The sequence below is a fragment of the Lepisma saccharinum genome, chromosome 23 (genome assembly GCF_977018435.1).
Source record: "Lepisma saccharinum chromosome 23, izLepSacc3.1, whole genome shotgun sequence".
Taxonomy (NCBI): domain Eukaryota; kingdom Metazoa; phylum Arthropoda; class Insecta; order Zygentoma; family Lepismatidae; genus Lepisma; species Lepisma saccharinum.
In genome coordinates, this window is record NC_139251.1 from 23,577,651 (window position 1) to 23,592,522 (window position 14,872).

Here is a 14,872-nt window from a genome sequence, read left to right on the forward strand (position 1 = left end):
GCAAACTATTACATTGCATATATATATATATATATATATATATATATATATATATATATCCGGTGCATAGATAAACACAGTCGTCGGAGAGCTTGGAGCTTGTATTACTACTACTTGTATCCCTGTTTTTTCAACCATTTTTGTCACTTGCCTCATAATGCACTGAATATACATTATATTATCTGTTGCTTACCTTTGGAATTTTGAGTTCTTTCATTTCTAGTATTTTGTCATTTGTTCAGTGTGTCACAGGAAACTAGTATCAGAAGGACGAAGTGGATAGACTAAATTGTAGATGCATAACTAGATTTGCAAATATTTTACAGGTAAGCTGAGACAAAATTCGATATGACCACTTCCACTTGAATTCTGTTTTCTTTCTACCAGTTTTTCGTGTCGTTTGTTTACTTCCTGTTAGGTTAAAGAACGTGTTTTCTTTTACGGTATATAATGTGGCTGATTGTAGCTGTCATTTTTCACAGAATATGAGTGTTCCTGGCAACCCTGGAACGCATCGCTTGAGGGCGGGATATGACGTCACAAATGCAATCAAATGTTGTGTGGGGTTGCCAGCATTCAGGCGGCAAAACGGGCCTTTTTGAACGACTGTAGCGCCGAAATGATGCACCAACGAGAAAAATGTTACTGAGAAATGTTGTTTGTTTTGATGTCCTCTATGCGTTTCCGTGGTCCGTGGGCGCCATTAAAATGACACCCTGTATAACAATATAAAATATAGAATACAGACTCGTCTAAAATGCACCCTTCCAAAGTGTCATCCTTGGATCTGCCACTACCTCAAAACGCTTCTAGTTATTTCTTGTTTTTTTTTTAGTAATGAGGGGAATCTTTTACGAACACCCTGTATATTTCTGAAAGTGGCCTGTTGTTTCTTCAGGGTATCCCGGCGGAAGGAATCGTGATCTTCGGGTCCCAGCTGCACACGCACCTCACTGGGTTCAGGGTGATCACGCGCCACGTGAGGGACGGGAAGGAGCTCCCGGAACTGAACAGGGACAACCACTACAGCACGCACTTCCAGGAGATAAGGATCCTCAAGAGACCGGTCAGAGTTCTACCGGTGAGTATATGCATACAACCGTACAGTTCTACTTACACACAAAAACAGTGCTTTGTATGTTGTATAATTGTAGTGTTTTACATAAATGCTCTATAATTAGAACCATGTGTAAATTTTTAGTTACATCGTTTTTCACCGCCTTGTAATCAAGGGATCCCGGGTTCGATACTGACACGTCCTTTCCTCTTGTACAAATATTTATTGTTTATAATTACCTTTCTCGTTGTACAAAGGTTTATTGTTCTAGTCAATAGTTATTTCATATTTAAACTTATCACTGAAGATGTCACAGGATAGGGACTGACCTTTATGTATATATCTTGTATTAGCTGTTGTTGTGGGAATTACGATTGTGTTTTGTCTTTACTTTTAGTTCGGACTTTGGAGTTTTAAGTTTTATACATCCCAGAATATTTGACCAAAACTGCCATATACCCGGCGGTAAGGGTCATGAAGAAGAAGAAGAAGGAGGAGGAGGAGGAGTTTGTGACGTTCCTTTCTGGTGTTCGCCACTGGATCACGGATCACTACGTCACGGTAGCTACCCAATCTCCCTGTGCGGCGGAGTTATGAGACTCTCCTTAATGTTATGCTACACTGAGCATTCTCAGGACGTAACGATTTGAAAAAAGAAATAGTTTCTTGCTATTTTACAAATTTAATAACCCATTTTACCTTTGAATAATCACTGCAAAATAACAACAATATTCACAAACGCAATCACATATCAATTAAGTTGCGGCTTTTCCTTAAAAACAGTGTTTTTCACAAAATTAACATCATCTCACGCAACTCAACTTACTTTTTCCTTTTCACGCACTGTTGTCCTGGCAACGGAATCAATAAAAGATTGGACAGTTCTACAAATGTTTATAAACCGGAAATGACTTCCGCTTCCGATATTGCGTGTAACGAATATACAGCAAAAATTACAAATTTAAATGAACACAAACAACAGTATTGAAACTAACAAATAAATCAAACAGATTTCTGTGAAATTAACAGAAAACAAATAAAATATTTCATATGGCCAAAATAAACAAGGCGTATCAAGTTTTAAGGATTGAGTCTGTGGTGAAATATTAGCTAGTTGCCTAATATATAATTACAGATAAATTCAAGCTTAAATTGTGGATCTAAGTATCGTTTTATTACAAAAGTGTTCTTTGTTATTATAAAACCCTGAGTTCATTGAAACGTAAGTTAATATCAAATAATCTTGTGATCAAGAAGATAAATCTGTGTTCAAAATCTAGATAGCATGGAAGGCTCTGGGCCATCCGGATAAAGTTCCCTGTTTGTAAGAAATTCAACAAATTTCATACAAGTCATGGAAATGTCTAGCGAGGAATTTAATAATAAGAACAGAGAGGACGTCCAAATGGACATGAACGAAATAGTGGAAGGAAAAAAGGACATATCTTCAAGTAAAGACGAAGAAAATGTGGATGTTGAATTGGTTACTAAGCAACAAAAAGTCGAAACACAAAACGAAATCGAGCAAGAGTTAATGAAAAGGAGGAATTTGTAAATGCTCCAAAATATTTTCAAGCAGACGTATTGGAGAGGACAATGCAATCAAAAGATAATGTGAATAAGAATGACTTATATTATCCTGAGCACGAAGGCCCATATATTGTTCTAGTTGAAGGCGTGGAACACAATGTTGGTAGCTTTAGTGCTATTATGTTAAGTAGTCACAGTGAAGCTAGAATTAAGGTGAATTATGTTAAGGCATCGGGTCCTAATCGTGCAAAGGTTGATTTTTTAACGTCCAAAGATGCAAATGACTTTTACTTGAACAAAGAGTTTAAGAAGTATAAGGTAAATGTCAATATACCGAAGAGTCTTTTACACAGAATGGGACTAATATATGAGTTGCCGTTATATATAGATTTAGAAGAAGTACAAGATGAAGCAGAGGCTGAGAGAAATATTCCAATAATCAAAATGGAAAGAATGAAGAAGATGATTTATCAAGATAATGGGGAATTTGTGTTTAAACCGACCAAATTGATCAGCGTCACGTTTCAATCACAAAGGTTGCCCTCGCATGTAAAGCTACTCAGTAACATATTTCAGATACAACCTAAAATAAAAGCTGTGAGCAGTGCAGGAATTGTTTCCGTTTCTCTCATGTAAAGGATGTTTGTACGTAAATCCAAAGCTATATGTCCGAGGTGCAGTGATTATGAACATGATGATATATGTGCTATATGATATACCTAAATGTATAAATTGCTCAGGAAATCATCTTGCAACTGAGAGGTCCTGCAGTAAGTGGGAAGAGGAAAGATAAATTCAGAAGGTGATAGCATATGAGGGCTGTTCATATCAAGAAGCAAGGAGAAAAGTTAGTTCTAGTAGTTCATTTACGACCGAAAGAAACTATTATTCTTATGCAAACATATTACAAGATTTCCCGGTAATAAAAACAAATATAGCAGACTCTTCCTTTGTACAAACTCCAAGTTCAGCGATTACAATGGGTAACAGATATGAGGTGCTAGCCACTCTTACGAGATGAGGAATCAGGGACGTCAAGAAACTTATATCCCTGTAGATCTCCTCAACCTCAACTTTACAACATGAACAATTATGCTGATCAAAGACTTGGGACGACATTTAAAGGTAAAGAAGTTAAGATAAATAACTAAGCTAAAAGCTTAGTGACAAAGCTAAAATCCAAGATGATGAAGAGAAACCAGATTATATTTTACTAAATTCCGAAAGTTCTCCAACGGCAGTGACAGCAACGGAAAAACAACTAGCATACCACAATATTATTCTCGAAAGCAAATAATGATTAGTTTATTACAAGTTATGGCAAAGCTAACGTCGAACATAACTGTGGATGATAATCTTCAGAGAATTAAAAATATTCTAGTCGATTGTGCAAATATAACTTAGCAGTTATTAAAACTAATTGAAGAGTTTGAATCATATGAAGATGCCCAACATTAAATATAACAATCAGTAAGTTATCATATGGTAAATATGTTCTTTTTTGTCCAATGGAATTTATGCTCGTTTCCTTCAAGAAAACTTGAGCTCGTGAAACTGATAGAAGAGCATCATCCTCTCATTATATGTGTGTGTGAAGTATGGTAGGACGGAAGAGTTTCTATTGAAATAAAAAAATATCATGCAGTACTTAATCAAAAAGGCGGAAAAGGAGTGGGTATATTTGTACATGAAAGTCTGGCATTCCAACCCATATCATTTAATCCCAATTTAGTGATTCTTCGAGAATATCTAGTGGAAGTAGTGGGAATACAAGTGCAAATTTTGAATAAAATATTTACTGTTATTTCGATTTATATAACATGTTCTTGATTGATTGATTTTGTGTTTTAAGTCCACTTTATGCACAGAAAGGCTAATCGGGACTGGACCTACAGTTTAAAGTGGGATCCGAACCAGTATGTGCCTCCACCGGGTATCGAACCCAGGTATACCATGTTCTTATACATCGCAAAAATTGCAGTGAAGCATTTAAGGTCTGTGATTAGTTCATTCAAGATTCCATTAATCATAACTGGAGATTTCAATTGCCACCACCATTGTGGGGTCGACAGGCAGCAGATAAGTTGGGTCGAACTGTGGTTGAATGGATGGAGGTGGAGCAGTTAACTATAATCAGTGTGGTATTTGTAGGGGGGATGGGGGAATTCCCCCTTCTGGATACTTGTGCCTCCCTCTCTGCTTCATAAATTTTATCCCTGGGGGAATGATATTTGGGGGAAAATAAGAAATTATTGGCAATATAGTGAATTTTTCCCACTTCGCCATTCAATTGCAACATTTTCTGTCACAACTGGAATCACCATTCGGCGAACTCCGATGTGGCCTCAAGTTGCTCTATTCCTGGAACTGTCAAACAAGAGGCCAGGGTCGAGAACCACCTCCCCTCCCCTCTTCTCTTTTCTTTGGCCATGTAATTTGGCAGGAAAATGCATGTGAAAGTTACAAATCAGTTGTCACGTGACTCGAACTTGTCACCACAGAACGTCTGTATTTGCATGAGTCTAACAATAGTGCATGACGGTATCCTACATAGAATTTTTGACGCGAGCGCGATAGCGCTTCATGAAGTCATTTTTTAAAGAGCTGTGTGCTTCTTTTTACAATAATGAACTCGATTTCTTTGTGGAGCTACAATATTAGCGAAAAAAGTTAGCATTACGAGTTCCAGACTCTGTAATATCAGGAATCTGCCTTCAAAATGAACGAAATCTGTCTTAGCCGGTGGCGGTAAGGGCTGTGTTGATCAAAGGAAAGGATCGGTTCTGAAAATTTGCAAGTGCATCTACACAAGAAGGCAGGAGTATTAAAGTGGTGAGTTCCTTTTGATTGTTGGTTGCCAAGAAAAATTTAACAAATCGAAAATTACATGGGGATGGCTTGATGTGTCTAGTGATAAAGTTACACATACATAATTTTCAACATCACTGAATTAAAACACATGGATGAGTTGGAAGGTGTTATCCTTTGTTGGATATATTTTTCGGTTTCAGCATGCATTGTCAAGTTGGTAGTTTTGTAATTTTGCAGAAATCTAAACACATTCATAAAATATCATGACTAAAAGTACAGAAGAATCGATATTGAATTCATTATGTTGATCAGTTCCATAACAACAATTGATCATGAAATTACGAACACATTTATGGGTGTTAAATATACAGTATTGGTAATCGCTATTATCTTGTATTCAAGGAATCCCAGACTAATTAGGCGTAACTTGGCGTACACTTGCCCGCCTAACCAATTTTCAGAATTAACAAGCTAATGGAGCTTGTGTTAAGCTCCTGACCGGAGAAGCAAGTTAATGAGTAATTTTTATGATTTCGCAAGTGTAATCATAATTTAGCAATGTACTCCTGGGTGCAATTTTTATAGGGTATAAAACTTCTTGATTCTGCCCCCCCCCCCCAAGTTATGTCCACGTTCGATTCAGATCCCCAAAGGTTAGATCGCAGACTAGATTTCCGGGGGTGGGTGTCAAAATCTCACTTTAAAAACTGTAGGCCTAGTCCCTAGTCTCATATTCTCATTGATAAGAGAAGGCATACTAGTATAATTGACGTTCGTACACATAGAGGTGCTGACTGTGCCAGTGACCATTATTTAGTAATTGCTAAATTAAGAGAAAGACTCGCAGTGAAAAATCATAAGCAACAAAATCTTAAAGTTCTAAAATTTAATACAGGAAAATTTGCTGATGAAAGAATTAAGAAAGATTACCAAATTAAACTGTCAAATAGATTCGATGTTTTGCAGGATTTAAATGATGATGAAAATATAAATGAAACAGACGTAAAGAAGAATTGGGAGCACATACGTAATGCAATAGAATCAGCAGCCAAAGAAAGTATAGGATACCATAAACCAAGAAAAAGTAAGCCATGGTTTGATAATGAATGTCATAATCTAATAGAAATAAAAAATCAGGCTAGACTTAGGTGGTTAAATAACTCTGATGATACAAATCTAAGCAATTATAATAGAATAAAGCGAGAAGCTAACCGCAAGTATAGAAGTAAAAAGAGAGATTACTTGAAAAGCAAAATTAACGAAATTGAAACAAACAGCAAAACAAAAAATATCAGAGATTTATATAAAAGTGTAAATGAATTTAGAAAGGGGTAAACTTGATAAAAGATAAAGATGGTGATTTTCTAGCTCACCCAAGCGATATTCTAAATAGATGGAAGTTTAATGACCTTTTCAATGTTCATGTAGCAGATAAATCAGAAGTAAATGAAGTACACACAGCAGAATGTTTAGTTCCAGAACCTAACTTGACTGAAGTTAGAGATGCTATTAAAAGGCTAAAGAATAACAAAGCACCTGGCATTGATTTAATACCAGCTGAGTTAATTAAATATGGTGGAAATTCGTTAATATGTCAAATTCATAAATTAATTTGTTTAATATGGAATAAAGAAGAAATCCCTCAACAGTGGAAAGAATCCATAATTGTTCCTGTGTTTAAAAAAGGTGATAAAATGAACTGCAATAATTACCGTGGAATTTCTCTACTCTCAACAACATATAAAATATTATCTAACATTCGTTTAACAAGACTAACCCCATATGTTAATGAAATTATAGGTGATTATCAATGTGGATTTAAACGTAACACATCAAATTTTTCACATTAGACAGACACTTGAAAAAAAGTGGGAATATAATCAAAATGTTCATCAGCTATTCATTGATTTAAAAAAAGCATATGATTCGGTCAAAAGAGATAAATTATATAATATATTAGTAGAGTTTGGAATACCTAAGAAGCTTGTTAGTATGATAAAAGTATGCACCAGTGAAACAGAAAGTAAAATTCGTGTGGGTATTAATGTGTCTGACAAATTTACAATTCATGATGGGTTAAAACAAGGAGATGCATTATCTCCATTGCTCTTTAATTTTGCCTTAGAATATGCTGTTAGGAAGGTAAAAGAAACTAAAGAAGGACAAAAATTAAATGGTTAGCATATGCAGATGATGTAGACTTATTAGGGGATGATATAAATACAATTAGGAATAATGCTAAAATATTTTTCAAAGCTGCCAAAGAGCTAGGTTTGGAAGTTAACAAAGAGAAAACTAAATATATGCTTACAGGCCGAAACCAAGTGTTAGGTAATAATCAAAATCTAATTATTGATAACAACTCGTTTGAACCAGTTTCCAAATTCAAATACTTAGGACTAATATTAACATATGAAAATTATATTAAAGAGGAAATAAAAAGTAGGCTTAATTCAGGATATGCATGTTACTTCTCTCTTCATAAACTTTTGTCTTCTCGTTTAATATCTAAGAAACTAAAAGTTAAAATATACAAAACAGTCATTTTACCTGTAGTATTATACGGGTGTGAAACTTGGTCCCTTACATTGAAAGAGGAACATAAATTGAGAGTATTTGAAAATAAGATCCTTAGGAAAATCTTTGGACCTAAAAGGGATGAGGAGACAAGTGAGTGGAGAAGGTTACATAATTTAGAACTACATAATTTGTATTCATGTCCAGATATTATTAGAATGATTAAATCAAGAAGACTTAGGTGGGCAGGCCATGTGGCACGAATGGGAGAGGAAAGAAGAGTTTACAGGATTCTTGTTGGGAAACCTGATGGTAAGAGACCTGTAGGAAGGCCAAGACAAAGATGGAAGGACAACGTTGAGATGGACGTAAAGGAAATCGGTAGAGATGGAGAAGAGTATATAGATCTTGCTCAAGATAGGGACAGATGGAAGGTTTGTGTTGCTCCAGCCATGAACCTTCGGGTTTAAGAAGGCTAGAGAGTTAGTTAGTTAGGCCTAGTCCCTATTAGCTGTTCTGATTAAAAAAAAATGGACTTGGCCTTTTCTTTCTGTCAAGATACAAATTGTAATCGGCATTTTTTCAGAAGTGATTAAAAATATGTTTTGTTCAAAGCTCTTGTTTTAAGGTTGAGTGACATAAAACGAAGTGTGGAGTGACTCCATTTACCATTTGAAATTGTCGAGATGCCCCTCCCCCCAAAACTGCTCTCCTCTAGTGGCCTCAAACATACGTTACATACACTCACCTATATGTGTTATGTATATATATATATATATGAAAATATATACATACACACATTTTATATATATATATATAAGGGATAGAATGAGAAAGAGTGCCAGAAGGGCGGATAAACAAAAATGGCGTAGGAGACAGTAAACACTTACCACAATTGAAGAAAAGTTCGATATTTCGAGGTCATGACCTCATTTTCACAGTAGGTAGAAAGTATGAAGTACAAAAGCGTGTCCTCCAACAGTCCACTCAATGCCTCGAAAAGCAAGAATTCCCATTACATCCAGAGTAAAATATGTAGGTGTTATCTTGGATGAAAAACTAACCTGGAAGGATCAAATTAAAGCCATATAAGTCAAATCAGAAAAAGTGTTTAATTTGTTCAAAGCAATTGCAAATACTCCGTGAGGATGTCATCCTCGAGTTATGCTTTTATTTTACAAGAATTATATTCGTCCTATGATAGATTATTCTTTATTGGCAATGTGTAACTTGACAGAAGGAAAATTGAATTCCATTGATGTGATACAAAGAAAATTCTTGAGAAGATGTTTAGGCGTTATGAACAGCACTCTAAATGTAGTAGTATACATGGAAGCTGGTAAATGTTCCATTTCATATAGACAGAGGATGTTAGCAGCAAATATGCTCTTCAAAGTAAAAACATATTGTGAACATCCTTTCAACAATGTACTAAAAAATGTGTTACACTTACATAAAACAGGATAAATAACAAACAGAATAGCTGCTATGTAGATACAATTGTATAATTAGTTTTGTCAAGAATACCAGGATGTTCTACAGATGCGTTCACGGCCTGTTTTTTCATTAGATTATCCTCAACAGTCTCTGGATAATATTCATTTCCCTCGTTATTCGCACATATCGGAATATTTTACTCAATGCCAAAGTTTTTATTTCATATACACAGATGGATCTAAAAGTGAGTCAGGAGTTGGATGTGCAGTGTACGATCCACAACATAAACAGACCTATTATTTCGGCTTCCACAAGAATGCACAATATTTACAGCTGAATCTTACGCAATTTACCAAGCTTTAATATATGTCCAAAAGTTAAATTTCCGAAAGTTCTTTATACTTACTGACTCGCAAAGTGTTTTACAGGCGCTTAAATCCTCTTACAAGAGTCTTTACAAATTATCCCCTTTGTACAAATTATCCCCTTTGTATACAATTAGTCCAAACAATACAAAAATCTGGAAAAACCATTGAGTTTATTTGGGTTAAAGCACATAGTAATATTACAGGCAATTCTCATGTAGATGAATGTGCAAAGAAAGGAGAGTGTCTTCCAAATATTACAAATGTATCATTATACTAAACGGATCTTCTCCCTAGAGTAAAGAAGAACATTTTGAATGAATAGTTTGATTGGTGTCGAAATGAACTTACTACAGTTGGAGAATTATGCAGAACATTTGCTAAATTCAGAACACACAAACCATGCTTTCATCATGTAAGTGCTACAAGAAATGTAATTGTATTAATTAATAGACTGAGAACGGGCCATTTGTGTACTAGGCAACATTTATCCAAAATTGGAATAACGAACAATAAGAAATGTGAATGTGGCTGGGAAAAAGCAGATGCACAACATAAAATACTGGAATGCTCAAATTATAATATAGAGAGAAATATCTTGTATAAAAGTTTAAATAATCTAAAGGTTCAGTTTCCAACAAATTTGATAAGTTTGGTTGTTAATCTGTGCGGATTGGTTATAGTTTGTTATCATTTTTAAGGAAGTGTAACATACAATTGTAAAAGGCAAAGTGTTTTTTTTTTAATCTAACATCTGTAAAATAGGGGGAAAACTGATAATTTTATTGTAAAACAATTGTGTACATTTTATATGTGTATTGTAATGGACAAAAACGGCATAAACGCTGTTAGGTTCAAAATAAAGGAATGAATGAATGAATGAATTGGAGTTTTTAAAGAGTGGTTAAACTGAATTGTAAGAAGCTGTTATTTCTTTGAAATTCCAATGGAATTATGCACATAAGTACAGAGCATTCCCTGACATTCGCTACGAGAGTAGGCAGCAAGCTGCCCGGCATCAGCGCTTGTCTTTCCCGGTGAACGGGTCAGCGACAGTCGCTAGAGTCGGCTATGAAAATTACAGTTTCCATATTGTGTACTAACCTTGACTACAGAAGGTGTTGAAAATGATGTCCCTCTGCTGCAACACATTCCTGGCATCTCTGAAAGAAATTGGCATTTACATGTGCAAGTTCGTCTACTGTAATTCTCCCGATTTTTCGTACAATATTCTCTTTTAACTCAAGGACGGTGTGCGGTTTGTCTTTGTATACTTTATTTCCCCATATTTCTTTCCACTTTTATTCAGAACTGACACTGTTACTCTAAACTTTTTTACGAGGTTTAATATAAGCGACTGTCGCGGACTCGTTCACCGGGAGAGACAAGCCCTGATGCCGGGCCGCTTGCCGCTGAGTCTCGTAGCGAATGTCAGGGAATGCTCTGTATTTATTTTGCTGAGATGTAAAATATAATTACTTTTTCTCTTAGTGATAACTTGACTTTGATTTTATTTGACCAACGAACGAAAAGAGATATTACCCTGAGAGGCTTGCACAGTGGTTCAGATCTCACTTCAAACTGTAGGACCAGTCCCGAGTAGCCTATCTGTGCATAAAGTGGAATTAAAGCAACAATTCAGTCTTTTATGTTGACTAATTACGCTACTTCTGATTTGGATTTAAAAAATTTCACCGTTTCTTCCAGGGCGATGCTCTCATTACAACATGCTGGCATCAAACCGAGGACCGCCAGAACGTCACTCTCGGGGGATTCGCGATCAGCGACGAGATGTGCGTGAACTACGTCCACTACTACCCGAAAGCCGAGTTGGAGGTCTGCAAGAGCTCCATCAGCTCCGAAATGCTCCACACCTACTTCAGGTTCCTACACGAGTGAGTATCGGGGACCTTGCAATAGGCGAATCCCCAGTTCAGAGTACAGCGTGGGGCTTATGGGCACAGTGTTGTCGTATGATGCGCTTCAGAAGGTTCCACCATAGATAAACATATCATAGGCACATACCAGTGCAAGAAAAGTCTCACCCACTGTCAAGTGTCATAGATAACAGTAATGTATTTATCCTCATTACGAATAGCTATTCTCCTATATTACTGTATTATATACATATTCTACGCTATTATTGATATTATACAGGGTGTCTCATAAGTAATAGCGCAAACTGACACAGGTGAAAGTACACGATAATAGAAGCAAAAATGTCTCAGTAAACATTGGTCTGCAAACGAGCCGTTTTCGAGATAATTGCGAATGTGTGGTTACAAGCCGCTACTGACTTCATTGTTTGTAAACGTCGTCCTAGTTGGTAAAATGCTAATAATGTGTGCGAATGTGGGGTTACAAGCCGTCATTGATTGCATTTTGTAAACACAGAGTGCTTTACTCCTTGCGTGGTCCGAGGTTTGCTCTTTGTTTACAAAACAGAACATTTCCGAGAGGTGGCGTTGCAATCAAACAGAACATTTTCGAGAGGTTGTACGGCTTGTACCCACACATTCGCACACATTATTAGCATTTTACCAATTAGGACGACGTTTACAAACGATGAAGTCAGTGGCGGCTTGTAATCACACTTTCGCGATTATCTCGAAAACGGCTCGTTTGCAGACTTTTTGTTGCTTCTATTATCGTGTACTTTCACCTGTGTCAGTTTGCGCTATTAATTTTGAGACACCCTGTATAATATTCAGTTCTGTATTATATATATCATGTTTACAAATCGCATTATGTAATTACAATAACATACGCATTAAATGTAAAACGAAAGACAAAATGTAAATCGAAATTGTACCGGAGTACCGTAACAATCAAGGGATCAAACATAATTGTATACATGCATGTAAAAGAAAAAAACTTTTCTTTCTTTGGAAATATAAATATATTTGCAAAGTAAAGGGGGGAAACAAATATTTGGAGCATAAGACGTCCCGGTATATCTTAAGGCACCAGGACCTAAGCGCATACCCTCGAATGTATGCGGGCCGAGGGGGACTGCTTAGGAGGTTCCCCCTTTTTTATATTATATATCATAGCCAGATGTGGAACTCGGGGAGGAAAACGTCTGCGCTGACCACCCGCTGGGAATTGCTCTCTGCAAGAAATTCAAAATAATCCGCAGAGAGGCGCCACACGCACTCTTGCTTCCACTTCTACTCACCAAGGAACAAGAGTTGGCACTGCTAAATTTCAACCCTGTCAATGACTAAGCCTGACGTCACGGGAGCCATTGCCCTTTAATACACTTATTTATGGTTCCATTAAGCGTTGACTACAATTTTTTGCCCAGGGGGGGGGGGTAGCAGTGCTCAAAGTGAGGAAGGAACATGGGAGGTGGTATCCCCCAGTTAAGAAAATTCTCATCAAGCATTCCCCCACTAGGATAATTTTGCGTAGGGATCGCTCACCCCTGCATTTTCTTCATGTTGATCCATACAAGTATCCTCCCTATAACTTTCTCCAAAGTGGGCAAAGCACCCCTCCCCCCACATGCTAGGAATTTCCACTTCAAGCTTGGGGAGGGGTTGCAGAGTAATATTTCATATCTTGAACTTCAGTCATAGAACTTTTTCGACTTTTGTTATTATTTTTTCCTACAAATCATAAAATTAAAACTGACTCAAATGCTGTTCTCAAAATTAGACTTTGGTCCGATATTTAAGTATAATCTGGATTTGACTTTCGTCCTTTCCATAAACATCTATTACTTTGTTTGTGAACAGTTCTTTGCCTTTTTGAAATTTTTCACCATGCACAGAAGCACAGAGACCACTTATTCTGCTTTCACCGCACCCGTCATCCATATTTTCACGTTAACAATTTCACCATTCGAATATGTTTTTCCTGATATCTCAAGGGCACTTCCGCGGGGCCCTTGTCAAATAATCGAAGGTTTCCGCGATTAGAATACTACTAAATTCTTATTCAAAAAGAGGATCCAAAATTAAAATACGTATTAATGTTAGTGTTAGTCATTAGAGATAAATATTTGACAGTTAGTGGCTTATGTAAATAATAATATCCAGGAATATTGTAGTAGCAAACAATTCTTTCTTCGAAAATGTATGTAAAAGAACTAAATAAAGCTATTAGTTAGTTCTTTTACTGTAGATAGTTTATCGCGTGTAAAGACAATTTTTGGCAAGTTGTATGCGGTATGAGGCGATACAATGCTTTCAGGTGCACTAGTTTCTCCGAGTTGCCCTGGCATAAAGCAAACGTTAGTGTACAGTTAGGAACGGTTTAAGTTAAGTTCTTGATTTTGACAGCCTGTACAGAGTGTCCACAAATAACTGTCTTATTTCTGTTATCTTTAACAGCTGGGAGGATCAGGATACCTCCGCCGATAAGGTAATTTCCGAGAACTACAAGAGCATCGAATGGACACCCCTGCAAAGTGCAGTACTGCACGATGTCTACGAACAATCTCCCCTGTCCATGCAGTGCAACCAATCTACAGGGGAAAGATTCCCTGGATACTGGGAGAACCTTCCCCTCACCATGGTGCCATACCCCTTACCACCCCCCGAACGCACCTGCCCTCACCGGCACCATAATCACGAACGCCACCACGCGGCGCATCAAGGAAACAACGATGATGTCGAAGGGGCGGTGGAAGAAGGAGAAGTGGACCACACAATGGACCAGCAAGAGGACGAAATGAAGGCAGGAAAAAGAGCGATGGGGAAGAAAAGAAACATCCTGCTTCATCCTCATGTGATGCAAGACAAAGCAAAAACAAATTAAACAATTGAGTTACAATTTTTGTGGACGTAGTGCAAAGAGTGATAAATCTCATGTAATCCAAGAGTAGAAAGTTTCGTCATTTCGTTCCACCTGTGTTACCACATTTTGTCTTCTGAATTTTACATAATAAATTCTTGGTACATGTGTACATAGATGGTTTGTTTATATGCTGTGTCAACCTGCAAGACCTTTATTGCATGTCTAAATATACACACCTTCAAAACTTAAGCACGATAGGGGACCGTGCAGAAGTCGACTTACAGTAATATTGTCCTGCCCCTCTTAACCTCTCTCCCATCATGCAATGGCTATGGCTGTTCTTGCGAAGATGTCAACGGAATATAGTGGCCAGCATACTCTCCCGACCTCAACCCAGTAGAATAAGCTTGAG

At 36.9% G+C, this 14,872-nt stretch overlaps 1 protein-coding gene across 1 annotated transcript in view; it reads left to right on the top strand.

Annotated features, from left to right (window-relative positions):
• The window catches only part of Tbh (Tyramine beta hydroxylase), an 89,155-nt gene extending 74,579 nt beyond the window's left edge, over positions 1–14,576 (top strand). The window contains exons 7-9 of the mRNA XM_083110016.1: positions 899–1,081; positions 11,425–11,612; positions 14,055–14,576. Of these exons, the coding sequence (XP_082966142.1) occupies positions 899–1,081; positions 11,425–11,612; positions 14,055–14,481 (798 nt within the window). The 3' untranslated portion in view covers positions 14,482–14,576. The remainder of the gene's footprint in view (positions 1–898; positions 1,082–11,424; positions 11,613–14,054) is intronic.
• Positions 14,577–14,872: the final 296 nt, after the last annotated feature.